The 27,859-nt window shown below is 43.2% G+C and overlaps 1 protein-coding gene across 1 annotated transcript; it reads left to right on the top strand.

Annotated features, from left to right (window-relative positions):
* Window positions 1-267: 267 nt before the first annotated feature.
* MELK (maternal embryonic leucine zipper kinase) lies at window positions 268-27,859 on the top strand. The gene is made up of 17 exons (XM_044439581.1): window positions 268-331; window positions 988-1,073; window positions 1,862-1,978; window positions 3,740-3,883; window positions 6,266-6,334; window positions 7,432-7,524; window positions 8,784-8,882; window positions 11,995-12,063; window positions 13,481-13,579; window positions 15,184-15,270; window positions 17,598-17,729; window positions 18,658-18,789; window positions 21,798-22,014; window positions 23,197-23,290; window positions 23,734-23,902; window positions 25,504-25,607; window positions 27,676-27,859. The coding sequence occupies exons 1-17, from the start codon at window positions 268-270 to the stop codon at window positions 27,854-27,856; spliced, it is 1,956 nt and encodes a 651-aa protein (XP_044295516.1). The 3' UTR covers window positions 27,857-27,859.

The following is a 27,859-nucleotide window of genomic DNA, read 5'->3' as shown; positions in this document are numbered from 1 at the left end:
TCCCATTCCTGCTTGTAGCTGTCTGATTTCCCCTTTGTTCTGACTAGCTGCATTTTCACGCAGATTAAATAATAGGTTTACTTTTTCATGTTTAAAAACTTAATGTATTTTAGTAGATATTAAGTGACTGTGGAATTGGCAATGGTTTGAACTGTGTGTGAAGCAATATTAATTTTGCTGTTACCTTACTTCAAAATGAACCTATTGCCATAAATGATCAATTTATATTCTGCCAGGCACCTGAAAGAGAAATTCTTGAATTTCAAGATGGCTGTGGATGACTATGAAGAGCTTCTTAAGTATTATGAAATACAAGAAACTGTTGGATCAGGTATGCTACTTGGCATGTCCAGTCAAAGTAGTGAGAAGAGCAATCTTGTGGTTTCTGTACAGGGTCTAAGGGGCCAAAGAATACTCTGAATTCCCAGATATATGGTCAGAATCAAAGGGAATCCCAACTCCAGCCCCCCCCCCCCCCCCGCAGCCACCGTGGAATGAAAAGTGTCAAATGCCTTTCTAAAGTCAGGAGATCAGCTTCAAAAAAAGGCTCAAGGCCCCAAATGTCCTTCCATGTGCCTCCAAAGTGCTCCAGCTAGATTTGGCACTGGTGGCCTATCTGAAATGGAGAGCTAGAAGTTTAGGGAGACAGACATGGAGACTTCTGCTGCTTCCACCACTGCTGCTGCCCTGCACTGAATGCTTCTAAGCCTCTGAGTTCAGGGGACTTACAAACACTGAGAGCACAATAGATAGGAAACCAAAACTTCACAGCAAGACATCACATGCAAAATAAAGAGCTTTTAAAAGTTAGATTTGTGTCTTGCTTTCTGACAAGATCCCCCAAAGTAGCTTACAGCAGTTTCCTGTGATGGAGAGAAAATTAAGGGGTTGCCTTTTTTCCAGCCAGTTGTTTCCCTTCTATTGGTTTCCAAAGTGGAGTTGAGCACAAATGCTAAAGTGGAGTTTTAATGGTTTGTCTTATTGTAGGTGGCTTTGCAAAGGTTAAGCTGGGTCGTCATTTGCTCACTGGTGAACAGGTTGCAATAAAAATCATGGACAAGCTGGCTCTAGGGGTGAGTTCACAATGGAGGAAAACTGAGCTTAATTTGTACAAATTTTCTAGGGGTACAACATCTTAATGTGAAATTATTAAGAACGGGAGATGCCTAACAGAGTTGGAATGTTAAGCCCCTGGAACCATACTGGGCTTTATTACCACTACCTGGACAATGTTCTTCAGTAATGTAGAATGTAAATTGATGTTTTGTTTAAGCACTCAATGCCTACTAAATAGCAGAAATGTATGAGAAAATATAGCCATAGGTAATCCGACTGGTCACTGTTCAAGCTCATCTCATTTTGGACACTTAGCTCTCTTGTTTCCATTCTCTCTGCCCCAATATGGTTGCTCCTCTTGAAAGCAGCTTTGAGAGAGGAAAAATAGTGGACCGTGGCCATTAAACCATTCTTCATTTTTCCCTCAGGCCTTTTAGTCGGGTGTTGGCTGCTAGGCAGGCAATTATATTCTGAGTTAAGAGTGGGGCTTGTAGGACTGCCTTTGACATCAGCTGCCATTGGTTTCTCCCTAAAGAAAGAGACAATATGCATGAATCCTACCTCTGCCCCACTGCTGCATCTGTGAACGAGCAACACACTGGCATGCGTCTGGAGGGGCTCTCAAGTGAAAGGAGGCACATTGCCGCAAGACAGTCTCTGCTTTCAGGCTTCCACTTAAATAGAGAAAATAGGAAAGGCGAAGGGAAGAGGAAAACAAGCAGTTTCGGGTCTAGAGGAAAAGACTCTCTTGGTGACTTTTGTGTCATAACGTGTTTGGAAACAGCACAAATCTTTCATCTTTTAGGATGATTTGCCCCGTGTAAAAATGGAAATTGAAGCCATGAAGAACTTAAGCCACCAGAATATCTGTCGACTGTACCAAGTAATTGAGACGCCAAAGAAGATCTTTATGGTTCTAGAGGTAAGCTTGAAAGCCTTGCTTTGTAACCCTTCTGTGGATCCCAGCAGTTGCAAGAAATATTTGTAAGCCTTTTTTAAAACCCAAACTGCTTCATGCATCATGTATTCTTCAGTAATTATGTCAGTTGTCTTGTGGTGGTCTACTTGTGGTAGATTCTGGGAAAGTGAATCTACCAAACACCTGAGCTGACTGTGGTCCATTCTGTCTTCAGCATCTTGTCCAAATAGGGTAGGGGGAAAATAATACATTGATGCATCATAAATTCATTTTTTTCACGGTTGTACCACTTCAAGGAAAGTAAAATATATTTACCTGGTTTTTATGAAATCAAACAAATCAGTACACACACACACACCTCTACCTCTCTTATAGGTGCTGCAGGAGACCATTGAACTCCAACAGTAAATTTTATTTTGAGGAATAAAATTATCCTCTATTCCAAGTTCACTTTATCTTGAGAAAGGAATTAACATTCACAGCATAAACTAACAGCATTTGTCAGGTGCTTTTGAAGGGGCATGGTTGGGGAGAACAGCCCAACTAGGTTATTGGGGTACATTAGAACTGGAGTGGGCAACCTCCAGTGCGCCATGGCCTTTTTCATGGACCCACTAGTTGCTCCTGCAAAAAGCTGCTGCTGAGCTGCAGAGTCCTGCTGAGAAATGAGGTGCATGCCCCCTGCACAGCTTGTTTTCTCCCAGTATTTCTGTTTCTCTGCAGAATGGGACTCGCAGCAGCCAAACAGCTGCTTAGCCAGATTTGGGAAGCCCGGTTCTGCAGGAGGAACGTGTGGACTCTCCACATATTTGCATCTGGTAGCTTGCTTGAGTGCACAAAATGGCATTTTGAGAGACTTGGTGCCTATAAGGAAAGGGCTGTAGGGAGCATTAGGAAAGAATTTGAGGGGAAAGAAGCTTAGGAATTGTGAAGGTTCTTATGACATACAGAAGCTGAATGCAGCAGGTCCGTTTCGACTCGTGTTTCAACCAGAGGTGGCCATTTGTGTTCCCACAACCTTCATCCTGCCCTGAAGCAGTTTTATGTGCTTTTCTGAGCCACCTCAAACTATGACTAAGGTGTGCTTGAAAAATCAAACTTGTTTGGTCTCATTTGTAAGGGATAAGTATGAAAGTGTATGGTTGTTGCATCCACGTGTTTTACTGTTCTGCACATTGTCACTGCTCTCCCACCTTTTTATAAGCTCCAGCCTGAAGCATCTTCAGGAAATGAATGTGTCTAGAGATGTCCATTGAGCACGTATTTTTGGAGGTCACATGATCTATTTGGTGATGACCAGTTCTTTCGCAGAACACTCATGAAGGAGGTACTGTGAGCACAGGGACGGAGGAGTTGACTTGCAGCCCTTGGGCTGTGCATGGTATTCAGCTTGACATCAAAAACCGTCTTCAGGTGAAGAGATCATATCCTGTGGGTAGAGGGATGCAAATGAGAACAAGGAACAGCCATCATCTTCGTCTAGTCCTACTCAGTGTGTGTTGTGGTCCTGCCACCAATGGCATGCCGCAAAAAATAGGTTCCCCACCTGTGGATTACAGCCTGGATGACACGGGAGCTGTCAGAATACTGGAGTTGTCCTTCCTTTCTCTGTTCTCTCTGTGGACATCAGAGGGTTGGAAACTTGCCCTCTTTTTAAACAAAATAATTTCTTCTTAGACATTGTAGTAAAGTGCTTTAGTCTCTCTCATTAGCCACCAAATTATCCACTCTGTTGCGAATGTGTTGCCTTCTTTTTCACTGCAGTACTGCCCTGGTGGAGAGCTGTTTGATTATATCATTGCTAAGGATCGCTTATCAGAAGAGGAAGCACGTGTGTTTTTTTGCCAGATAGTAGCCGCTATTGCCTACGTACACAGTCAGGGGTATGCTCACAGGGACCTTAAACCGGTAAGTGTGCTTCTGCCTTTCACAATCTCCGTAGGAATAAGCACATGGAAGGTTGTCAGGTTCCAATGCTTCAGTGACAGTGTCAGAATTGCCCAGCCAGGCTCTGGCTTCTATGCCCAGCTCTGCATTGTCTACAGTCTGTGACCCTCTGGCTGCTTGTGGGTTTCCTGCTAATAGCACAGAGCTCCAGTTCTCCTTGGTTCTTCTTTGTCAGCTTCATATGCACGCAGTCCCCAGGTTACGAATAAGTTCCATTCCTGAGATGGCTTTCAAGTTCGATTTGTAAGTCAGATCATGTATATAAAAAGCATATGAAACACTTAAATGCTTCCATATACACTAAAGCATCTTAAACTCTATACAGCATTTTAATAATGATAATACAGTAACTGTTATTGTTGTTAGTTGCGAAGTCGTGTCCGATCCATCACGACCCCATGGACAACAATCCTCCAGGCCTTCCTGTCCTTAAGTGGAGTCCACTTAAGCTCACACCAACTGCTTCAGTGACTCCATCTAGCCACCTCATCCTCTGCCATCCCCTTCTTCTTTTGCCATCTATTGTTCCCAGCATTAGGCTCTTCTCCAGGGAGTCCTTCCTTCTCATTAGGTGGCCGAAGTATTTCAGTTTTATCTTCAGTATCTGGCCTTCTAAAGAGCAGTCAGGATTGATCTCCTCTAGGACTGACCGGTTTGATTGCCTTGCGGTCCGAGGGATTCACAGGAGTCTCCGCCAGCACCACAATTCAAAGGCCTCAATCTTTTGGCGCTCAGCCTTCCTTATGGTCCAACTTTCACAGCCACACATTGCAACTGGGAAAACCATAGCCTTGACTATATGGACTTTTGTTGGCAGGGTGATGTCTCTGCTTTTTAGTATGCTGTCTAGATTTGCCATAGCTTTCCTCCCCAGGAGCAAGCATCTTTTAATTTCTTGGTTGCAGTCCCCATCTGCGGTGATCTTGGAGCCCAGGAAAATAAAATCTGTAACTACCTCCATTTCTTCCCCATCTATTTGCCAGGAAGTGAGAGGACTGGATGCCATGATCTTAGTTTTCTTAATGTTGAGTTTCAAGCCAACTTTTGCACAGTAACAGTAAAGTAACTAAAAGTACTGAAGAGAATCTGATTGTTGAACAACTAAAGCCTAATGCAGTCCCAGTAACTGATGGTGTCTCTCTTTCCTCAATTGCTTTAGTATTTCTACTTTAGTTTCAGTTGTAGTTGTTTTTCTCGTCTTTGATTCACCACTGCACTTGCATCATATTTAAGCTTTGGAGGCATGGTTACAAACCAAATGCAGTACAAAGTTATAGAAGGCAACTCTTAACTCCACATGAACTGGAATACACTGACTTGGAAACACTTGTTTTTCATGAGCATGAAAAACTAAAGTATTTCTGCCACTGCCACAGAACTAGTTCCAGCTTTGCTCCCTCCTCCTTCCCTTTTCCTCCTTCCTTCCTCTCCTTGCTGCAGGTACCTGCTTGGCACTTGAAGATGAGGTGGGACTTCCAGGTTTGCTCATTCATAAGCAGGGTTAAGAACATCTGTTCTTAACTCAGATGTTCATAACTGAGGGACTGGGTGTATCCCCTACTTATTTCTCCTTCAAGCTCCCACTTCTCCAGTGTTTAATGCTAACTACTTGCGGGCTGGAGAAATAGCCTTTGGTTTTAACAGGTTAGTTATTTGAGCTGAGTATGCTCACCATACTTTCAGTGTTTATATTTAGGTTCACGTTCTGATGGTTTCCTTTAGCCATTGCCTTTCAACTAAACTTTAGGAACTAATTTCCTTTTTGCTTTGTTCTTCCCAGAATATGCTGCCCTCTTTCATTTTTGAATAGTCCTTTCTTGCCTCAATTCCCAATTTCCTTTGAACTTGTTCCTGCAAGCTTTCTTCAGATTCCCTTTTCTTTTTTCAGTCTGTTGTCTACTCTGCACCTTCCCTGTAGCCTCCTTATGTCTAACCACTGTTAATTTGGCTTCTCAGCCTCCCAGAACTTCCTAGGCCTTAGTCTGTCTCTTGTGAATTTTTTAATTTCAGCCAAATTGATGGTTTTTCCTTTATAGAACCTGCTCTACAAAGAGTAGTTTTCAGGGAGGGAACATTCCATGCCTCTATGCCAGCTCAGTTCCTTGGTGTTACAGACTTTGCTGCATACTCAATGTACTATAGACCCCTGCTGATTCTCTCTAATGGTTTCTCCAGTTTCATCTGCTAAAGGGCTGTCTCTTTCTCATTCTGTTCTATACTTACATGTTCAGGATTCAGCATTTAGCTTCCATTTGCTTCTTCCTGTTCAGAAGTGGTTGAATTTATTGTATCTGGTTACTCTTGTGCTGGATTCTAGAAGATGTGCAATCTCTCTTTTGTCAGGAAAACTTATTGATCGATGCTGAACATAACCTGAAGCTGATAGATTTTGGTCTCTGTGCAAAACCAAAGGTATGTGTTCAATTTTGCTTTCAATCATATCACTAATAGAAAGTGCTCAGTTCGATTGCCCTGGCTGAACGGAGATGCGTTGTTTGCTTTGGAGATGAAACAGCCAGTCTCTGGGTACCTCAATTTCTGCTTTGCTAAGTAGATGACTGTTGACTAAACTTGACTAATTTTGCCATGGGCCTGTTGAAGGTCAGCCATTCAACTGGTTTATATTGGTGTGTGGAAGCAGATTGTTTCTGTCCTCCCTCCATCATGGCTCTCTCCAGTACAATATCAAAGAAAGGCAAAATAGTACGCACATCACTAGGCTATTCCTTGGAGGTCCAGTGAAACCTATTCTTGAACTGTGAATATTCCATTCTATCACAGCTGATTCTTGAGAGCTTTATAACAAGAAAAGTGGACACCCGAGTTCTTCTGTCCTCTCTCCTTTTTCTTCTGTAATGTCCTTTTAAATAATAAGCCTGAGAGGAATGATTGCCTTGTGCCTGTTGACCTGTAAGCTTTTCTGGCTGAAGAAAATAGGGTATAAAAGCTTTAAATGATAACGAATAAGTTTAGCACCTTATCAGGCTACAAGTAAATCAGATGCTGTAGGAAAATATGCCTGTTCTTATGCAGTATCTCTCGTGGCAACTTGTGGGTTAATTCACAGGGTATAAATTTGTCATACAAACTCAGGCACTTTGGGTTATTCATGGGTTAAACAACCTAAAGTTAACCTAAGAACAAACCATGGGTTCAGATGACATGGTAACAACCTAGACATAGCTTATCGTTGTTTAAAGGCTAAAATACTGGGGGCAATGCACCCTCTTTCTCATGTGATTAAACAACCCATAGGTCATCATACGAGTTTTTGTTGTATGTGAACCAGGTCAGTTTCTGGGTTGTCTCTTTTGGGGTGCAGCTGGCAAATGAATGCAGCTTAAGGTTCATGGCCAGCTGACAGTTTGTATGTAATTGTGGACCAGGGAAGTAATTGCCCTTGGTTTTTAACAGCTTAGCTATTTGAGCTGAGTATGCCCACCGTGTCTTCAGTGTTCATACGTAGGTGAAGCTACAGATGCTGCTTGTTGCTCATATTCTTCTTGCAGGGTGGTCTGGATTATCATTTAAGCACATGTTGTGGAAGTCCAGCATATGCAGCACCAGAGTTAATTCAAGGCAAAGCTTACATTGGCTCAGAGGTAATGTAACACATTCTTTAACACTTGAGCATTTTATTCCCCTCATCCTCTCAAATGACTCTTGCTGAGACACGTGTCTTATTTCTCTGCTTCAGCCTGACACCCAGTTGCTTTGTCACATTGACAGCATGGCTGTGCAGCAGAAATCCTACTTTGGATAGCAACAGTCCTTCTGGTCATTCCTGCAAAAGCCAGGATGCTCCTGGGGGCCTTACAAACCCTCATCTGGCCCTCTGCATTTTGCAGAGGCCTCCCGTTGTTCCAAATCTCTGCCTTGGGAGTGGAGCTCCAGGAGCAGTCAGAAATGGCTGAGGAGCACTATTGGAGGCATGCTGGGATCATCAGTGGGACCTCACCAAGTCCCAGTGCATTCAAGTTGCCTTTCCCAATTCTGGACTAATGCTGCCCCGAAGAGCATGTTTTCCCACACTCCCCAACCACCAGAGCATGCCTCAAACAAATATCAGAGACTAGCTCCATGTCCTGCCATTTTGTGTGCATTTAGGTTAACTCTCTGCAGCCTCTCTGGTGTGTGTTAGGCTAAAGCTACTTGAACAGAATAAGCAGAGTGGCAGGGACCCACACATTTTGGCTGGTTTTGGTAGATTGTCAAGGGGGAATTGGGTGCTGTATTGTGTGGGTGGTAGGACCCTGTCCTTGTGAAGTTCAGTGGGTGACTTGAGGCCAATCACAGAATCTCAGTATATGCTACATCACAGGGTTGCTGTGAGCATAAAATGGAGAGGAAGAAGATTGTGTAGGCTGCCTTGGGCTTCCTGGGCAAAAGGTAGGGTTTCAAAGTAATATAGCAGCCCTCCCCAACCTGGTGGCCTCCAGAGGTATTTGGACTGCAGCTCCCAGAATTCTCTTCTAGCAGGGCTATTGACTGGGGATTCTGGGTGTTGCAGTCCAAATTGTCTGGAAGGCACAGGGTTGGGGAAGGCTGTAATATAGTACAAAGGGGAGGGGCACCTCTAGCCTGTGGGTGTCTCCCAACCAGCCCAGTGGAGCTGTGGCTCTCCAGGCGGGCTCCACCCCGTCAAGTGTCTCCTGGCAGCTTGGAAGTGGAAGCATCACCCCGTGCTTGCTTATTGATGATGGGTTACCATGGCAGTTCTCCTCTGGCGACTGGCAGGATGAGCAGCACGCCTGTGCTGTGCCTTCCCCTGCCGAAGAAGTGGTGTGCAAGAGCGTAGCAAGGCCGAGCTGGATGCAAACGAAACTGCCACCCTGTGGATTCTGTCTGCTTGTCATTCCAGGCAGATGTTTGGAGCATGGGAGTCCTCTTGTATGCTCTCCTCTGTGGATTTCTGCCCTTCGATGACGATAACGTCATGGCACTCTACAAGAAAATAGTGGTATGTATCTTGGCATAGCCCATCTCAAGCATCCCAGCCTTCATGTTTAAGCGAGGATTCCTGCAGAACTACTCTGAGAGAAATGCTGTTTCCCAGAAGCTGAGTGGCAGAGCGCCCCTCTTTCACAGCACTGAACCTTCTGGCCTCACAGAAGCCTAACTTAGGTACTTGCCAGCATTAAGGACTGCACTGGAATAACCTCAGAAGTCCAGTTCTCATGCCTCCCTCCCTCCTCCCACTCCCCCAACCTCTGTGAGGCAGTAGCCAAGTGCTGATGCTGTCTTAGCAGGAGGGCATCAAAGATCTCTCACTTTGTGTCGGGGAGCCTTGTAGGAAATCTGCTGTGTGTGCCCATGCGTGACAAGAGGCCAGCATGGCATCTCTGGCATGCCCAAGCACTTGTGCAGTTGTAAGCACCCACATAATTTAATCTGCCCGGGACAAGTTCCTCTCCTGCGCACCCTGGCCAGGTGTGTAATTCCCTTTTTTCTGCTAGAGATATCCTTCTTGGGATGATGTTTTTATTTTCTGGTGACATCATAGAGTGAAATGAAGGGTACCGGCCTCCTGTAGAGTGGAACACTTGGTTATTGTCTAGAGGCTGCAGCTTTGCCTGCTTGTGTCTGCTCTTCCGCCAGCCCCCAATTGCTCACTAGAGCAGGAGTCTAGGAAGATGAGCATCTCGTAACTTTGCAAGACGTGGTACCATCTGACTCTAGGTATGGTAGCATATTTAATTTCAGTTGTGACGACTCTCTCCCCCTCGCCACAGCAGGGAGATGTGTTATCATTCAGGTCAGCACCAAAAAAGCATAAGGCACTGCAAGTTCAAGCACGATGCTTGTCAATTGAGGCTGTTTACGCTTGGTTTGAATCTGTGATGCAGGTCAAATTTGGCCCCCGTTTCTGACTCTCCTTCCTGCAGGACCCCGTCCCCTTTTTCTCAGGAGGCTGCCACCTCAGTAGGCAGAGCTTATGTGCGTTGTGCACAAAAGGTCCCAGACTCAGTCCCAGGATCTCTGGTATTACGTGAGAGTCTGAGATTTTGGACCTGTGGGCAGGCAAGTAGGCAGGACTGGATTGATGGACCACTCGTCCAAGGTTAAACTGAGTTGCTGTAGTAGAGATTTGGGTTCAGCAGACTGAAAAACTATGAACAAATGCACCTCTCTGACTACTTAAATATGCTGGATTTGAGGGCTTCCTGTTTCACCAGAAAATACAAACAATTTGCTGTGGCTTGAGTTAAACAACTGGGCTTAGAATCCCCCCAATGTCACTTCCAAGTTGACAGCAACTGGTACAGATGTTAAATCTAAAGTAGGATGATACTATATGGAGTGGGCCTCCTACCTCACATTTTTTCTATGCAGGCAGATAAAAATGACTGTAAACCAAAATCCTGTTAATGTTCTCTGGCTTCCAGTCTACAATGTACCTCTTTAATCATAAGAATGAACATTTCACGAACACAGATTTCCTGTCCCTGTGGGTGTGTGTGTTTTACTTGGGAGCATATTTGGTTTATTTCTTCTGAAGGTGATAGGTCTTCATTTCCCCTTTCCCCTGGTACAAAAAGCATTCCATCCCTTGATCCTATTTCTGGTCCTCTTTGCCTCCCCCAGCTTTACATTCAAGAAGATGACTTGCTCCCCAAGTCAAATGATGCAGCCACACATTAAGTTATTAATATATATTTTGCATCCCTTAACATTTGGTGACAGAATTCCTCCTGCTGGATCAAGGAAGGGGTGGACAACTGTGGGTGGGCTGGGAGGGGCTGTTTTACCCCCTCTCCAGCAGGCTGCACAGGAGGAGGAGGAAATAAAAATAAACAGAGCTCAACAGTGCTAAAAGGGCTAAATTTAGCTTGATAGCTGTGGACTGCCATTCTGTTTGCATATATTCAGAATGGCACCCGTGGATTAAGGATTCCTTTCCATATGGATAGATCCCCCAGTCTTCTCCTTTCCTTCAAACAATCTCTTGATTATTGTAAAAAAATTTCCTATTAAACACAGAGGGCAAAGCTCTCTAAAAACAAAGATGGAAAGCATCTTTTCAATGAAAAAAAGGAGAATGATGTAAGCTGCTTTGAGTTTGTTACAAGAAAAAAGCAGGATAATAACTCTTAATAGAAGAGCATGTATTTGTCTCTTATGTTGCTTTGAAAGAGCCACTGGTCTCAGAATCCTCACAAGTCATGAGTTTTAGTAGGCTGAAGTTGCTGGAATCTGACAGTAACATTTTCTTTAAACATCTGATGAAAAATACTGCTCAGCTATACTGATGATTCTTAACAAAAGGCTTGGGAGGAAGGATGGAGAAATGGGCAAATCTCCTATGTGGAGCCATTGCGTATGGAGAAGAGAAGGGAATGAGACGATCCCCTGTAAGCTGGGTGTCCTATGGCCTGAAATCACCCAAAATCTCATTCACCTTGTGCTTCTGCATTTCCCTGGTGGCACTCACTGGATCATAAAGCAAAGCATTCCCTTTGTGGTTTTAACATTCCAGCAGCCACTTCTAATGTTTTTCCCATCTATTCTTCAGTGAATGTTCAACAATAAAATAACCTCTAACTTTTTACTAGTAGCCTTCCTAAATTTGGCCTTATTAGAAGTTCCAGAAATAAAGCAGGGAATAAAAACATTGGGCGGCTTGCTGCATTAAATGTGGGCACTGGACATACAGGATAAAATGGCCTAGGCTGATCCAGTGCACTGATGTGATATCTGCATTGATTGAGTGCTGTGATCCAAACTATGGAAACCTTCAATCACATGGCTTCTTAGCTATTACACTGGCCATTAATCCTGAATTTTATTCAGTCTCTTTGGTTCTACCTTCCGAAGGATGAGAGGTTTTGTGGTTTAATTCCTATCTACTTTTGACTTATACCGCCCTCAGCATTGACACCCACTCCAGTCCATGTAATGTTTCTCTACCAGTATTTCCATCACTGCTCTGCTGCTGTTAGACATCAAGTTTGACTGTGGAAAGTAATACCTTGTCTCTGAGACAGTTAAAAAAAGTTGACTGGATCAAGGGATAGCTGTCCTAAGCTTCGCTAATTCAACTAGAACTAATGCTAAAATTGTTTCCTCTACAGAGGGGGAAGTATGAGATTCCAAAATGGCTCTCACCTGGCAGTGTACTGCTTCTGCACCAGATGCTGCAGGTAATCTTCTGAAGCAGGGGAATGTCTAGTTATATGGCAGGAATGCCTGGAGGTAATAACTTGCTTTGCTCAACCCTTCTTGCCCAGTATTAAATTCCTTTTATGACCTGTAATGGTCTCTCCCATAGCAGTAATGGCTGAAGGAAGGAGAGAAGGCACCTTGATACCAGTGTCTGAAAAGAGCAAAAGATCAGACCAGAGCCCCTTCTGCCTTGTCTAGTCCAATATCTTTCCTGTTTCCCGCAACAGCTAGGCTGATGCTTCCAGGAAGTCCTCAAGCAGGAAGTGAAGGCAACAGCCTCTGTGGGCATCAGCTGCCTCTGGATGTGGGTCATTTATGGTGAAAGGCTGTCAGTAGACCTCTCCCCAATTTGTGCCAACTTTTTTTCTTAAACCTCTTCTATAGGTGGAAGATGATTGAAGATTAACTTATTTGAATAGTTCCAAGTAACTACTTCTCTTCCTTAAATAAAAAAAGCCAAGATTGGCCAGTAGAAATTGGAAATAGAAATGGATGGAGTCTGGCTGTCCCTGTCTTGCCAGCTCAGGGATGTGGGTTACCTATCAAGATGGTCTCCATGGTACTCACTGTGACATAACAGTATTCCGAGGTTTCTGAACTCTTTCTTGAAGCAAATTTGAGTACTGGGGGTCCTGTGGCTGCCGCTTTCCCCCCAGGTCCAGGCACTCCTCCCACTGTGCAGAGATTATTTGTTTTCAACTGCCCTGTAAGAAAGAGAAGAAGTGAGAGATGGCCAAAAGCAGGGAGCTCTGCTTGCTCTTGCTTTTTACTAGCTGTGTCTGCAGCAGCCAGAGTCGCACGAAACCATCCAAATGCAGCTGGGCTTCCAAAGGCCTGCTCTGCAAGAGCAAAAAGGATTGAGTCAATTTCAGCCATTCCGAGGAGAGTCACGTTACCAGCTATTTCTTGGAAGGTGAAGCTATTTCTTGGAGGCCTGTTCTTGAACCCTGTGTACTCTTTTTCTCTCACAGCATGTTTTTAAAGAGCCATAAATATTAAGAATTACTGCCTTGTGTTTTCTTGTTTTCCTCTTTCCTCCTCATCTTCCTTCTGTGACATTTAAAGATAAATTTTAATCCCAGTGGTAGTGTCTGCTTTGTGTTTATGGATCTGTAATCCTTGCTGAGAGCCCTTCTTGATAGAAAATTAGGATTTAATTGATATGTCAATAACTTGAACTGATGGATTTTTTTTTTTTTTTGTGGTATCCCGAATATCAGAAGAACACAATGGTCCAAAGAGAAGGCATTAAGAAATGTTTTGGAAATGCATTTTTAGGCTCTGCCTAACTGCACTGACCTCCTTATTGCAGATAGGCTAAAATATATGGTGTATTTATTTAATGGTGTTTACAGTAGCTATCTTCTAAAATGCACCTCTCTTCTTACCCACTAGGTGGACCCAAAGAAAAGGATTATGGTTAAGCATCTCTTAAACCACCCATGGCTCACACAAGGCTACTCTTTTGCTGTCCACTGGCAAAGTAAATACCCTGTGAGTCAATTAACCTGTATGAATGAGAGCTTCTAACAAAGCTAAAAGTAGGCTGACCTGAGATGGTAACAAGACTAAGGAAGCATAGTGCTAACATATTTTCTGGATCCTTCACAAAATGTTTTTAAATCAAGAGTTTAAAACTTCTAAAGAAAGTGGAATGCATGATATGGCTGCATTCCTGCTGTTGAATGCCGGCCAGAGCAGGTGGCTTGTAAGATGGCATCCACCTTGGGGGTTTTGTCAAGTCCATAGAGAACCATTCCTGAAGAAAGTGTAACTCTTCAGTAAATGAAAACATATCATACATAGGAAGTTGCCTTCCACCAATTCACTCTTCTGGCTACCTGACTCAACTTCACCTCTTCTGACTGGCTGAAGGTCTCCAGAATATCCAGCCAAAGGTCTTTCCCATCAGAAAAAGGATCCCTTTTTAACTAGAGATGCCAGGGACTGAGCTTCTGTGTGTGTAGCATGAACTCTACTATGGAGCTTTCGTTCCTTCCACTTGGCTTAGAAACAGCTCTGTATATAGTACAGAAAGTCCAGTCCCAAATGGGCAAATGCTGCCAGGATATGGCCTTTAGGAAGACATGGCCACAGCAAGATAAACAGTAAGTCTACTTGAAATCCTGTGTATGAGATGTTTGTGTATAGCAGAAGTGGTCCAGATAAAATTATCCAGGCATTGTGCTGTCCATTGAGTGTCACTGTTTCTCTACCCTAGAAAATGCTCATTTTCTTTGTGGTTGCCCACACACATTTAAAGCCATTTGATTTCCATCTTCTCCAGTCCTCAAGGGGAAAGTGATCTGCTGTAGCACTAAGAACTACAGCAGATCATCCAGAATTATATAATTTTAGTCCACACAGAGTGGCACAGTGTGTCAAGCGTCTAAACATCCTTGAGTTTATAACTGAGATTATCCTGAGTGATCCACGGTAAATGGATAAAATCGCCCTACAAAATCCCCAACTTGGGAGAGAATCTGGCAAAGTAAGACTTTAATTGGCAGAGTTATCATGCCTGGGTACATAGAAGTGAATGCATCCTCTGTGGGGGAATTATTTCATGCTGCTTAGGTTGTGATCCTGTACTCTCTTCCCTGAGAAACAGTTTTTAATTCAGTGGGATGTACTGTTGAATAGACATATAAAGGATTATACTATTTTCCTAGTGCTAAGTAAGATACACCTTACATATCCTTACTCTGGTAAATATAGTGCCACTTCCACTACCCCTCGTCAAGTGCATTGCTAAGCATCTTACCATGCACCTGCCCCAATAATGCAGACGGCTAAGTTCATAGACGCCAAGCATATGTTTACATTCTTGATGCTGCTCCTTATATGTGATTATGACTCTCCAGGTGTTTATAGAACTCAGGGTTCAGAGGATCACCCTACATAGCTATTGACAGTTTTTTCAACACACAAGGGTCAAAAGTAAAAGTTTCTGCAGATCTGGCAGTTAAAATATGTCCTGTGATGAGAACTAGGAAAATGCCTGTATTTTGTAATGGTATGTTTTTGTGTCATTTAAAAAAAATGAGATGGCAAGTATCAGGAATTTAACATCAATTTTTAAATGAACTGTTTTCCAGCTTGGGCATCTTGATGAAGACTGCATAACAGAACTTTCTGTGTTTCATAAGTGTAGCAGAGAACATATGACAGATGTAATTTCAGAGGTACTGTTTGACTTCAATAATCTATCTTGAACAAGTCAAAGATGTATATTTGTTCACACATGTAATTTTAAATTCTGCACAGGGTTTCTCAATGCTGACATCTCTGTTTTAGCCCTAGTTTTAAACCTCAGTGTGCTGCTCTAATTTAGAACTATTCTTGAGTAGCTTTGACTCTAACATGCCTATTAAGAGCTTCAGGTACACTGACTCCCCTTGCTTTAAGCTTGTGGTTTTCATACTGTCCCAAAGTGTCTGTGTTTCCTTGTGCACTTACCTAAAGCTCTCCTCCAAATTCATGCCTGCCATTACCAGTCTTCCATTCAGAGGATATATTCTCAAAGATGTGACTTTAGAAATCTTGGCCAGCCACAAATTTCTTTGCACAAATTTGTTTGTGGAGCAGGTTTCCCTGAAGGCTAAAAGCTGTTTGAAATCATTTCTCTATAAGGGAATTATCTGAGGTTAAGTAAAACTATTCAAGTTTTCTGCATTGCAAGGGAATCCCTAGCCAAGGCCTAGCACACAAGTAACACTGAAAAAGCCTTATGTTAGATAAACTTGCTTCTGGAGGGGTTACTGGAGGTTGAAATGAAACTGGGACGTCAGGAAAATATACTGTTGAATCCTGTTGATGAGGCAGTAAGATAACAGGAATATGAAGCAAGTTTCTTATGGACGTTTTTAGAGGTCAATTAACAAAAGTCTGCTGAAGTGGTAGCTTTAGAAGTGCCTTTGCAACAGAGCATGTACATAAAGATTTGCGCTGCATGCCATGGCTGCGGGGGACTTAATGATTATGTATACAGTATATCAAATTGAAATCAACCAGTAAAAGCTTCCTGAAACCCTGTGGAAATGTTGACTTAAGGCATTCCTTTTCAAACTGCCCCCTTTTCAAAAGCATATTTTTCACATGATAAATTGCAGACGACTCTAGGAATGTTGTGGAGAGACTTGGTTCTCCTGGCATAGTGGTCTGGCCAGTTCACAGTGGAGGACTCTTAGGCCTCTCCTGAAACAGATCCTAGCAAGCTATTTCTAGTGCTAGAGATGAATGGTGGGGCTGGATAAGTGGTCTCTTCAGGAAATGTTGTCTGATTGAGGAGCCACAAGCTTCTCCAGAGTGCACTTTCAAAATCACTGTCAGTAATTGGTCCCTTGCAAAAGGCCTGGTCAGGAGACTTCATCAGAACAAAATTTTCTACATTTCACATCTCTTTAGAAGATCGTGCAAACCTAGATTCTTACTGCTCAGGCTTCATCTTCATAGCAATCAGCTGCTTATTTCATGGTAAGAATTTGCATATTTCATGGCACATTGACTCAGAAGGTACAGGCTCTTTTACAATTATAAAATTAATGCAATAGAGGCTTGAGGCAGGAGGTGAATTTCACAGAAATCTATGATTATAAGAATGGGGTGAGGGGCTGAGGATGGAATTAATAGCATTTTGATTTTAAATTGCCAAACTTATTCACATGCATGTCTGACTTAGAGCCAAAGTTGCTAAAAGGCAGAAAATGCAATGTAAAAACACAAGTGTATAGCTCTTGTATTCTTCTGCCTTTCCACAAATTTGACCTCTTAAAGTCAGGCACAGAAGGTGAATATGCTAATGCAGGATAATCTGGAGAGTAATAGGATATACTTTGTTTCTGAGCCAAGCTACATATTCAAAAGTTGCAAAACTTCCCCATTACAAAAAAGAAGCTGGAGAGGGAGAGATCACTGGCTGCTCTTTCTGCTTTTTTATTTTTTTTATTTTTTTATTTTTTGGGCGGGGGGGCCTCACAAGGGAATGATACATAATGAAATCTGCCTAGTTGTGATGTCAGGTAATGAGATAAACAAGCGAGTTTCATTCCTGTGCCTCATGGGCTATGGCACTACCTCCCCCAGAAACTTACTGAACTCTCCCTTGACACTTGATTCTCTTGCCCTTCTGTGGTCTACTCATGCTACACCATGAGAATTTCTGCCCTGGAATGCTGTCCCCAGGGAGAGTTTCTACTTTGATTAGTACCAGTTACCAGTGGCAATATGCTGTGCACTGAGCAGAAAATAAGACTCTTTATCTTCAGAAGAAAAGGGTTTTTTTTAATTTTCTATAGCCAATCTGAGTTCAACACTTGACATCTACTCTCTTTTCTTTGATGCCAAGTCTCCTGACTCTCTTGATGTAAGAAAAGATAAGATAAAAAGTCATAAGTCAAGACTATTTTGATGTCACTAGGATCTGCTTGTAATTTTCAGGTAGGTCTTCCTCTCCCACAAAGCCCACCCCAAAGATAAAGTGAAAGTAATCTAAATCTTTTTTGTTTATTAGTGGAAATATGATCATGTGTCTGCAACATACCTTTTACTTCAAACCAAGAAGGCTCATGGTAAACCTGTTCGTCTGAGGATTCCTACTGTAACATCAGACTGTGCTAGCATCACTCCATCCAGAGAATGGAAGGTGCGTTACCCATCTTTGCATTAAATGGCATTCTGATAGCAATGTGTATTATCAGTGAGTCTAAATTGCAGTCGTGTATCTTTGTGATGAACTTCTCCTCATTGTGAATCACCAAGGACAGAGGTTAATTCAGAGTCCCAGCTCCTAAGTATTATTATTATTATTATTATTATTATTATTATTATTTATTAAGAAAGCTTCTATGCTGCCCCATTCGCTGAAGCCTTGGGGCGGCTCACAAGTAGAACCTGGAGCTCCAAATTCAGACTGCCATCATCCCCTGGCAGCATGGCATGGCCCTTCCCAGCATATCTTGGGAAAGGTTTTAAAGAGATAGTATTGTGATAAATTTAAAAAATGGAAGGGACTATAGCCAATGAGCCTTTTAGATGCATAAGATAAATGTCTTGTTGGAATAAGCAATGGTCACTAATAAAGCACTTATATTATTATTAAAGCTTATATACACCATTTATTAGCAAAAAAGCTTTCAGAATAGTGTACAATAAACAATATATAGTATCAACAATAACTTTGATGTCAATAGGACATCTGTACAGCCAACAAAATTCAAACAGCATAAAAATGATTAAGAGTAAATAATATATTACAACAGTTTAACAACTAATCCACAATGTACCAATGATATGGTAAGCCTGGAAATGATATGGCACTTGACTGACACTTGATGAGGAGTGGTACATAGACCTCTTGTAGAAAGAAGGGATGCTGAACCACTCTAGTTCAGAGTGCCTGTCGGCTGTTCAGGACTTTCTTTCAGCTCCCTTGAGACAATGGGGATCAATACCAAGAAGGCTGGATTACTCTGCTTTTGGTAATCCCCTGGAAATTTTCAGCATTTACCCTGAAGTGTTCTGAAAGTGCTTTAGTACAGTGATTCTTCCCCCACCAAAATCTCTTTGTACAGATCAAAAAGACTCTGAGCTACCAAGATGATCCAGACAGCAATGCTATGCCATGTGTATTTGGATCCATGGAATTTTTAAACACTTATGAAGAAACACAACCTGTAATGTGCAACACACCCAAAACCAAACAGGTATCTGTAGCCATTAACTCTTTTAAAGCCAATATAAACTGACCTAAGTTACGTTTTGGCTTGGCGGTTGTATCCTGTTAAAACTTAACATCAGCAGAAAGATTGTTGGGAGACGTCTAGAGCGTAGGTGGAGGAAAACACGGGATGAATCTGACCGAACACACTTAAGAGCCCATTATTGGGCCTATGCTGTGGCGGTGAGGGTGGCGAAGAAGAAATTCTTCTCCGCTTCCATTGTCTCCTCACAATGCTGTCCAGCGGAGCTCTTTCAGGTGGTACAGGGGCTGGTTCACCCAGGCCCCAAGAAAGATCTCGTGCCACCCTCGACGGCCCGCTGTGATGACTTCGTCAAGCATTTCAAGGAGAAAATCGCTCAGATTCATCACGAGCTGGACTCTACGAGTGAATCAGAACTGTCTGGGGAGGTGCCAATGTTGCCGTCTGGTCCAAAATTGATGGATGAGTTTCAGTTGTTGCGGCCTGATGATGTGGACAAGGTGCTTGGACAAGTACGTCCTACCACTTGCTTACTAGACCCATGCCCATCTTGGCTACTTAAGAAAGCCAAGGACGGGATAGGGACCTGGATCCTGGAGGTTGTCAACGCCTCTCTAAGGGATGGCCGGGTACCTGCCCCTTTAAAGGAGGCGGTAGTCCGGCCAGTTCTAAAGAAGGGATCCCTGGATCCAGAGATGGCCGCCAATTATAGACTGGTGGCCAACATCCCGTTCTTGGGCAAGGTGTTAGAGCGGGTGGTGGCGGGACAACTCCAAGCACTCTTGGATGAAACTGACTATCTGGACCCATTGCAGTCCGGCTTCAGACCCGGTTATGGTACTGAATCTGCCTTGGTCACCCTGTATGATGACCTGTGCAGGAAGAAAGACGGGGGAGTGTGTCCCTGTTGGTTCTCCTGGACCTCTCAGCGGCTTTCGATACCATCGACCTTCTGGATAGGCTAGCGGGACTGGGAGTTGGAGGCACTGCTTTGCAGTGGTTCCGCTCCTATCTCAATGGCCGATTCCAGAAGGTGGTGCTGGGGGACTATGGCTCTGCGCCATGGCAGTTATGCCACGGAGTTTCGCAGGGGTCCATTTTGTCCCCCTTGCTATTCAACATCTACATGAAACCGCTGGGAGAGGTCATTAGGAGGTGTGGGCTGTGGAATCATCAGTACGCTTATGATACCCAGCTCTACCTCTCGTTTTCAACTAATCCAGGTGAGGCAGTGGCTGTACTGAACCGGTGTCTGGCTGAGGTAATGGGATGGATGAGGGCCAATAAACTGAAGCTCAGACAAGATGGAGGCCCTGTTGGTAGGTGGGTCGGGCTTCGGGGTGGGGGACCTGGACCTTGTCCTGAATGGGGTTGCACTCTCTCTTAGGGACAGGGTTCGCAGCTTGGGAGTGCTCCTCAACCCAGAGCTGTCATTAGAAGCTCAGGTGATGGCGGTGGCGAGGAGCACTTTCCTTCAGCTTCGGCTGATCCATCAGCTGCGTCCCTACCTGGAGAACAACTGCCTGGCAACTGTGACACATGCATTGGTAACTTCCTGATTAGACTTCTGTAATGTGCTCTACGTGGGGCTGCCCTTGAAGACAGTCCGGATACTTCAATTGGTGCAAAACAGAGCTGCCAGGTTGCTGACGGGGACTGGGCGTTGTTCTCATATAACCCCAATCCTCCATCAGCTTCACTGGCTTCCCATTGAAGTCCAGGCCCAATTCAAGGTGTTGGTTATCACCTATAAAACCCTCAATGGCTTGGGACCTGGACTTCATGTGTCCATATATGCCCTCCCGCCCTCTGAGATTGGCGGCAGAGGCCCTCCTCCGGGAACCCTCCGTGAAAGATATTAGGAGGGTGAGTACCTGGAGGAGGACCTTCTCTGTGGTAGCGCCCCACCTATGGAATGTGCTCCCCAGAAAGGTCTGCCTGGCACCATCGTTATTTGTTTTTTGGCGCCAGGCCAAGACCTTTTTATTTAAAAGTTACTTTAATTGTTAATCAACTATTTATTGGGTTTTATATTGTGCCGAAATGTCTCCAAAATTTTTAAGGTTAATTGTGTGTATTGTGTCTGTTTTGTAAGCCGCCCCAAGGCTTTTTGCGAATGGGGCAGCATAGAAATGTTTTAAATAAATAAATAAATTGTGGTGTACCTTAAAATTGTGTGTGTGTAAAAGCTGAACGAGAATTTTTGGAAGTGGACAATACCATTGTTCAGATGGGGTCTGATTCCATAGATGCATCTTTAAAGTGCATCTTTAAGTTGGTTAATACAGCTCAGCCCAAGTGAGGAAAGGCCACAGTTCAGGGGTAGCATATGCAAAGTAAATATTCAGCCAATGGGAAGACCACCTGAAGCTATGGAGAGCCACAGCCAGTTGGTGTAGAGAACAATACTGAGCTAGGTGACCCAATGGCAGGTTTCTGTGACTTGACAGGGACCATCTGATGCTCTGTCCTTGTTGAAGTTAAGCAGGGTTCTCCCCAGGCAGTGTGGGAAACCAGCTCTGAGCCTTCCAAAGGAAGAACAGGGATACAGGTCTAATGTATGCATGTTCCAATGAAGAGGAAGTGCAATTGGGCATTGTTGGAATAAGAATAATATGATGCCATTGGAACTTGGAAGGACTGAGAGTGAGTAGGGGCTATTCATGAGCTAAGAGCTATTAATGATTCAGATAAAATACCTTAAATAATCTTTGACCTGAATCTGTAGGAGAGCAACTGATTGTTGAATGCCAAGGAGCTTCTGGCTCTTATTGCTGTGTGTGAATGGTTTCTATACATCCTAACAGCCGGATGAGGAGGAGTGGGGAAAGTGGGTTATTTAACGGGTGGCTATAGAGAATCCTGGCACAATGATTTGAGTTTTGCCTAGGAAAAGTTAACATCTGGGCAGCCCTGAGTTGTGAGTCGATGAGTAATGTAACAAACTTCATTTGTGACTTGACAATGCTAAAGAAAAACATTCCCATCATCAAAATATTTTCTTTTTAAAGCCTCATATGGTCCTGGTTGGTGGTGGAGAGTTCACACCACCTCTGCTTCCTGCTCCAAGGAGAGGAGCATCTAAGAAATATGCCAACAAGGAGAACTCTGGTGCCAATGTTCCAACAAAGCCAGATCTCTTCGTGCTTCCTCCTCCCAAGACACCAACTTCCATCACAGATGAGAAGAGAGTCCTGACCACTCCAAACCATGCACTACGATCTGAAGGTATGGCTCATAAAGAGGAAGGAATCGATGCTGTGAATGAGAACAAAGCAGGAAATGTTTAAAACTTATCAAGAATACTGGATTCTTGATACTGGAGGTAGATCTTGGGACATAATTACAGGTTGGCATTTGAAAGGGAGCTGCCACTTTAACACAGTGCCCTTGTGTTAAACCTTCCTGTCCCTGATGTATCATAGTACTTTTTCTTGTCCTATGGCTTTTATGGTGGTTATGGAGGCTTATATTGATTTGTTTCCTATGTTATGCACCACTGTGGATTAACTTATCCATAAACAGATAGGCAGAACTGACTGCGCTGTCAGCTGCATGCTGCTCACTTCCTCTTTCAATTACCAACCTACAGTCACCCTGTTGGTAGGTTATTGGCATGATATCCAATGCTGGGATGTTAACCCACCCAGAGCATTTAGGTTTGGATGTCACACAAACAACCTATGAATGGGGCAATTGAAAGCAGCATGTAAACTCAATCACTAATACTGCATGCAAACTCCAGCACTGCTTCTTGAAGTGCTTCTTGCTTCCTAAAGTAAGAACAAGCCAATAACATTGCTGCATCTTTCCTCCAGGAGCAGCATTCTAAAACTTCAGTGGTCAAGTTTTTATTTTATTCTGTCCTTGTTCCATCAATTATTATTGTTGGCACTTTAAAGGGCTTCTACTCTGCCAACTGTGGTGGAGTTTGTAATAAAATTCTTGCTTTGATTCAGCATGCTTTTAACAGCATGCTAAAGTTGCCTCCTAGCAGCTTTCCAAAGATTGGCACTGAAAGTAGTTACTGTATCTCTAAATACCAGGAGGTCGCAACTGTCACAGATAATGCAGTTGGCTAAACGACTAATCATCATACTCTTTAGCCTCAACCCAAAGAATATCTATTGGATGAGACTGATTGCATGTTCTTGCTTTGACCCCACTCTCCTGCCAGCTACCGATACCCACATTTTAATTGAAGCCCATGACTCAACCCTCACCATTACCTTCCCTTGTTGTGTCTCCTTGTGGGGAGGTGGGGATTCTTTAATCTTGAAGAAAAAACTACTTTTTCATCTGCCTGTGAATAATCCATTTGGCTGCTGAACTATATGAAGCACAGGACCAAGAAAGGATAAGGCGTCTTTCTAGATCTACTCACTTGAATCTCGGTGGTACTTCTTGCAGAGAAAGGGCAAGCCACCAGAGAGACCCCAGTTAAGCTACCAGCTCCTGCAAAACCAGATGAATTGGCAGCAGGAATCATTAGCCCTGAGAGAAGGTAAATGTCCAGTTAATTTGAGCATATGCCAATAGTCTATTGTTCAATCTTAATCCTTGTATTGATGGGGAGAGCTTTTTGCTATGGCATCTATGTTTGCTCTGTTAAAACCTTTTTAAATCCTTTCCTACACTTACCAACAAATATTAAAAGGCTACAGGGAAAAAATCTTTAACATTACACAGTTCAGTAGTCTTGGATGCATTCCTATTTTCCATAATTAAAATTCACTCTTGTGCCCCCAGAGAACTGGAGCACATATACAATTCTCTTTCAAAATCCCAAATTACTGTTATGCAGCAGGTCCTTTTGCCACGTCTTTGTTGGTTCCCCCTTCCCACCCCCAGAAAAGGAGGCTGAAAGACCTTTTACTGATGTCTCTAAAACTACCGATTCCCAGCCACTGAAAACCATTGTGTGCCTGCTATCTCTGAATATGACAGGTGTCGCTCAGTGGAATTGGACTTGAACCAGGCTCATCTGGACAGTGGCCAGAAGAGAAAAGGAACCAAAATGTTTGGGAGCCTTGAAAGAGGCTTGGATAAAGTGATCACCATGCTCACACCGAATAAAAAGAAAGGATCGGCAAAAGAAGGCCCAAGAAAGTTAAAGGTTGGCTAAAGCTTCTGGGATTTGTTGTATCAGCATGAATGTGTTGTAGCAAAACATCGAAATGAACATGGATGCCCTTTTTTTTTAAATAAGGTGCATGGTTAGGATTCTAAAATGCATGAAACTAATTATTTGAAAGAAATGGGACTTTTTTGTCAAACAGCAAGCCTCCATCTCATCACAGATACTGCTATTTTTCTTTATTTTTAAGACTATAATCAAGTGGTTTCTGCTAGAATAGCTTGCTCAGTAACTTTAGGTTAGTGGTGCCAGTTTTTGTGATGTATAAACTTGGAGCAGCCATTGTGTAATGTTTTAAACATAGTCTGTCCATAACCATCTAGACTAAGTTGCCTGGTCTTCCAAACCAAAGCTTTCCAACACTCACTGAACTTTTTTTCTGTGTGTACTTCACTTAAATTCACAGTCCAGTAAGCTTTCAGCACTTTCATTGCTGAAAGACAAATTTTGGGAGGTTGCTTCCAGTTTTTAAGTCCAAATGATGGTCAGCTTTAGCTACAATCGACTTTTGGACTTGAGTTGCAGAGATTTGGCTACAGCTGAATACCTTTGTAGTACCAAATGGGCTCTGGCAGTGCAGCTTGTCTGATCAGGCCAGCGTGTAAATCTGACAAAAGGCCCAAATGCCATGCTTAACTACTTGTGGGCAAGTAGCTGCCAATTCTGCCCTGCTTGTGGAGCAGCTTCATGGCTTAGCTTTGAAGCATCCAGGCTCTTCAGCAGAGCTCAAGGGGCAAATTGGCAGAGACATGGTGGTTACAGCTGAAGCAGCGAGAGACTTGCAAAGGTTTGGATCTCTTTTGAGCTGCTTATAACTACCTTACCAGTGGCTGGAATATCAAACAAATGTCTTTAGGCATTTGTGTATCAGCCCGACCTGAAATATTGATCCTAACCAAAACCCTAGGGAATGATGGGCTGGATGCTGCTTGATATAATTTCTTGCTTAAAGTTTCTGCATGGCAATCACTAGTAAGTAACAATGTTTGACAGCAAGTCAACAAAATCTTGAGATCCCTTAAAGATTGACGAGTTCATTGTGGCACAAGCTTGTGTGCATTTTATCAGATGCATGAAGGGTTACCCATTGTTGTTAACTGTATATTCACATGCTTTAGGAGGGGTGAATGTTGTGATCAGTGAAGCCAAAGGGAAATGAAATGCAAAAATTACAGCCTAGTAATTGTGTTACTGCTTAAATGTTTCACAGGCCCCTCATTGCAATGTGTTTTTTTCATTCTCCCTTCCCTACCTTTCGAAAGAGCACAGCTGGTGTTCAAATTGGAAATGCAGAACTGTGTCCTAGATGTGTGTACTTGTATCTCGATGTTCAAAGGAGGTTCTCATCAGAATGGTTAAACTATCAGTTTGGCAAATACCTCAGTAGGGTCTGTTACTAAAGCTTTGCAATTAATGCACAGGGAATGGCTTTAGTAGTCCGTTTTTCCCTAAAAGGGGGGAAAATGGCAACTTTCTGAAACTCTGCTGACTGCTCAAAGGTCAATTTCCCAAATACTTGATTTCTATTTTGGTCATAAGCAACTGTGAAACACAATTGTATTCATTAAAAAATTTTCTAGGCTCACTACAATGTGACCACAACTGACTTACTAAATCCAGATGAGCTGCTGAAGGAGATAATAGCTGTCCTTCCAAAAAAGCAAGTTGAATATGTACAGAAAGGGTAAGTGGAAAATTTCCTTCGGTTTATGCCTTGACAGCTAATTTCCCCTTGACCCTCTCACAAGGGCTGCTGCCTTGCTTCATGCCTCGTTGTTAATAATATTGCCAGAGACACAAACACGTAGTTTCAGATCTAGCACTGTATGTCCTTTGTAGCAGAAAGAAGTAATTTCTAATAGTGTTCTGATGTCCTAGTGGTTTTTATTGGCTTTCTTAAAAGGAAGCTGAATGAGCTACTAATACTGTCCTTCAAGAAGTCATTTGAGAAGTGGTAGCATGATATTTCATAATTAATATGGTAGTCCCTATGGCTATCGACCATTTATGGTGTCGATTGGACATCTAGCCCAGTACTCTCAGGCAGAAGCTTCTGTTTTCCTGGTTGGGGTCTCTCTCTCAATCCCCTCTCTCCTCTCTCTCCTTTAAAAGCAGCCCGCAGAGTGTGTGTGCTTGGCTCAGCAGAGAGCCATGCTTCCATTTGAGCTGCAGAAGAGATTTGAGAGGGGTCGGGGGCACTTGGTTTGTTATGCAGCCGTTATGATGGCTGAATCTAACCCTGCTCATCTGAATGGAGGAACCAAATGCTTATTTCAGGGCTCCTCTGGAAGCCCCGGGCCACAGTTGCACACACAGCTGGAGCTGCTTGCACACATGGGTGGTCACCACTGGATACTGCCCTTCGTATTCCTGGCCTGAATAACATGAACTTGGTGAACATCACTGGCTCACATTAGTAGTTTGATTAGATAATCAGTTTAATTTTTAAAATGTGCATGTTACCAAAAGATCAGCATATTTGCCTTGAGATACTGGAGGTAATTAGAGCTAAGCGAATACAAGACGGCATTTATTAGAAGAACAAGACACTTAACAGTATTATCTTCCTAATGCCTTCAAGGAACATGCCCAAACCAAAGTAGTCTTTTAAAAGCGGTACACATGTTCATTTTTAGCTCCTTCTGTTCAGAGTTAGCCTGGACCCCCTTCTAGTCAGATAAAGCAGCATTGGCTAATTGAGCTGCTGATTCAACCAACAGAAAGAGCTTAATAACTGGAGTGGAACATTTCTGCACAACTTTACATTTTGTAATCTTCCTGTCTGGATTGCCTCATGAACCACTAAATAAGATGCAGGCTGTTAGGCCAGATGACACAATGAGGAGGATTAAAAGGAAATGCTTGTTTTCCAGGACGGTATTATGTCAGAGGCCGGTTTTCCCCTGCTCCTCTTTCCAACCAGGTCAAGATAAGAGGCTTCTAACTACAGTCTTCATTACATTAAAGTTTGCCAGCTAGGCTGACTTTGTGATACAAAAAGGCACATTTGCTGGAAGAGTAATTGTTTGGGAAACATGGCTTAATGCCAAGAGGTTTGTTTGAAACAGAATAATCCCCCTCTTCCCTGCCTAGCCCAAAGGAACTATCTCCGCCATCAGGGTGCTCCCTGCTGCTTTTGGGTCAGACGGCAGGACTGTTGGATGCTACTCAATTGGTTTGCTTTTTTGATCTAACACTGGAGTATGGGGCTGATGGCATTGCATCTGCCTCGCTTTGGCACTGCCTCTTCAGCACTGTTTCTCCCCGAAGCAGAAATGACCTGGTTCTCACTGGCCTCTGGCCTTGCCATTGAACTATTCCAACCCCACCTCTTCTTCCAGTTCTGATTCAGATTCTGACATACCAGAAATGAGCCCAGTCTCTGCACAGTACTTTTGACTGCAGGTGGGTTAAATAGGTTCCATATTACTTCATGAAGGTAGGATGGGGGGGCAGTATTCTTATATAAATAGCTAACAAGAGTTCAGTTTAGGCTTCTTGAAAATATAGGAAGGGAATCTCTTGCATCTGTGGGTTTGAGGGGATGACATGCAAAGAATCCTGTGTGCCATAAAATGGCATATTGCAGAAAGAGCCTTTGCCCTTGATTTGGGTTGAATATGCTGATATTTGGGGTACTGTTTGCATAAAAGTTTGCTCTTTGCCCATTTTATTGCTATAATCACCCCCTCCCCCCACGGTATCTGACCTGTAGGTGCTGAACTAATACTTCCCTTCTCTGTTTTACATAGCTATAAACTGAAGTGCCAAACACAATCAGATTTTGGCAAGGTGACAATGCAGTTTGAGCTGGAGGTTTGCCATCTGAGCAAACCTGAAGCAGTTGTGGGCATCCGGAGGCAGCGGCTGAAGGGTGATGCTTGGGTCTACAAAAAGCTAGTGGAAGACATTTTGTCTAGTTGCAGGTTGTAACCT

This window comes from Varanus komodoensis, unplaced genomic scaffold, assembly GCF_004798865.1.
Source record: "Varanus komodoensis strain SLA01 unplaced genomic scaffold, ASM479886v1 scaffold35, whole genome shotgun sequence".
In the NCBI taxonomy this organism is placed as follows: domain Eukaryota; kingdom Metazoa; phylum Chordata; class Lepidosauria; order Squamata; family Varanidae; genus Varanus; species Varanus komodoensis.
The sequence above is the reverse complement of the archived record's forward strand: the minus strand, read 5'-3'. Positions and strand labels throughout refer to the sequence as shown.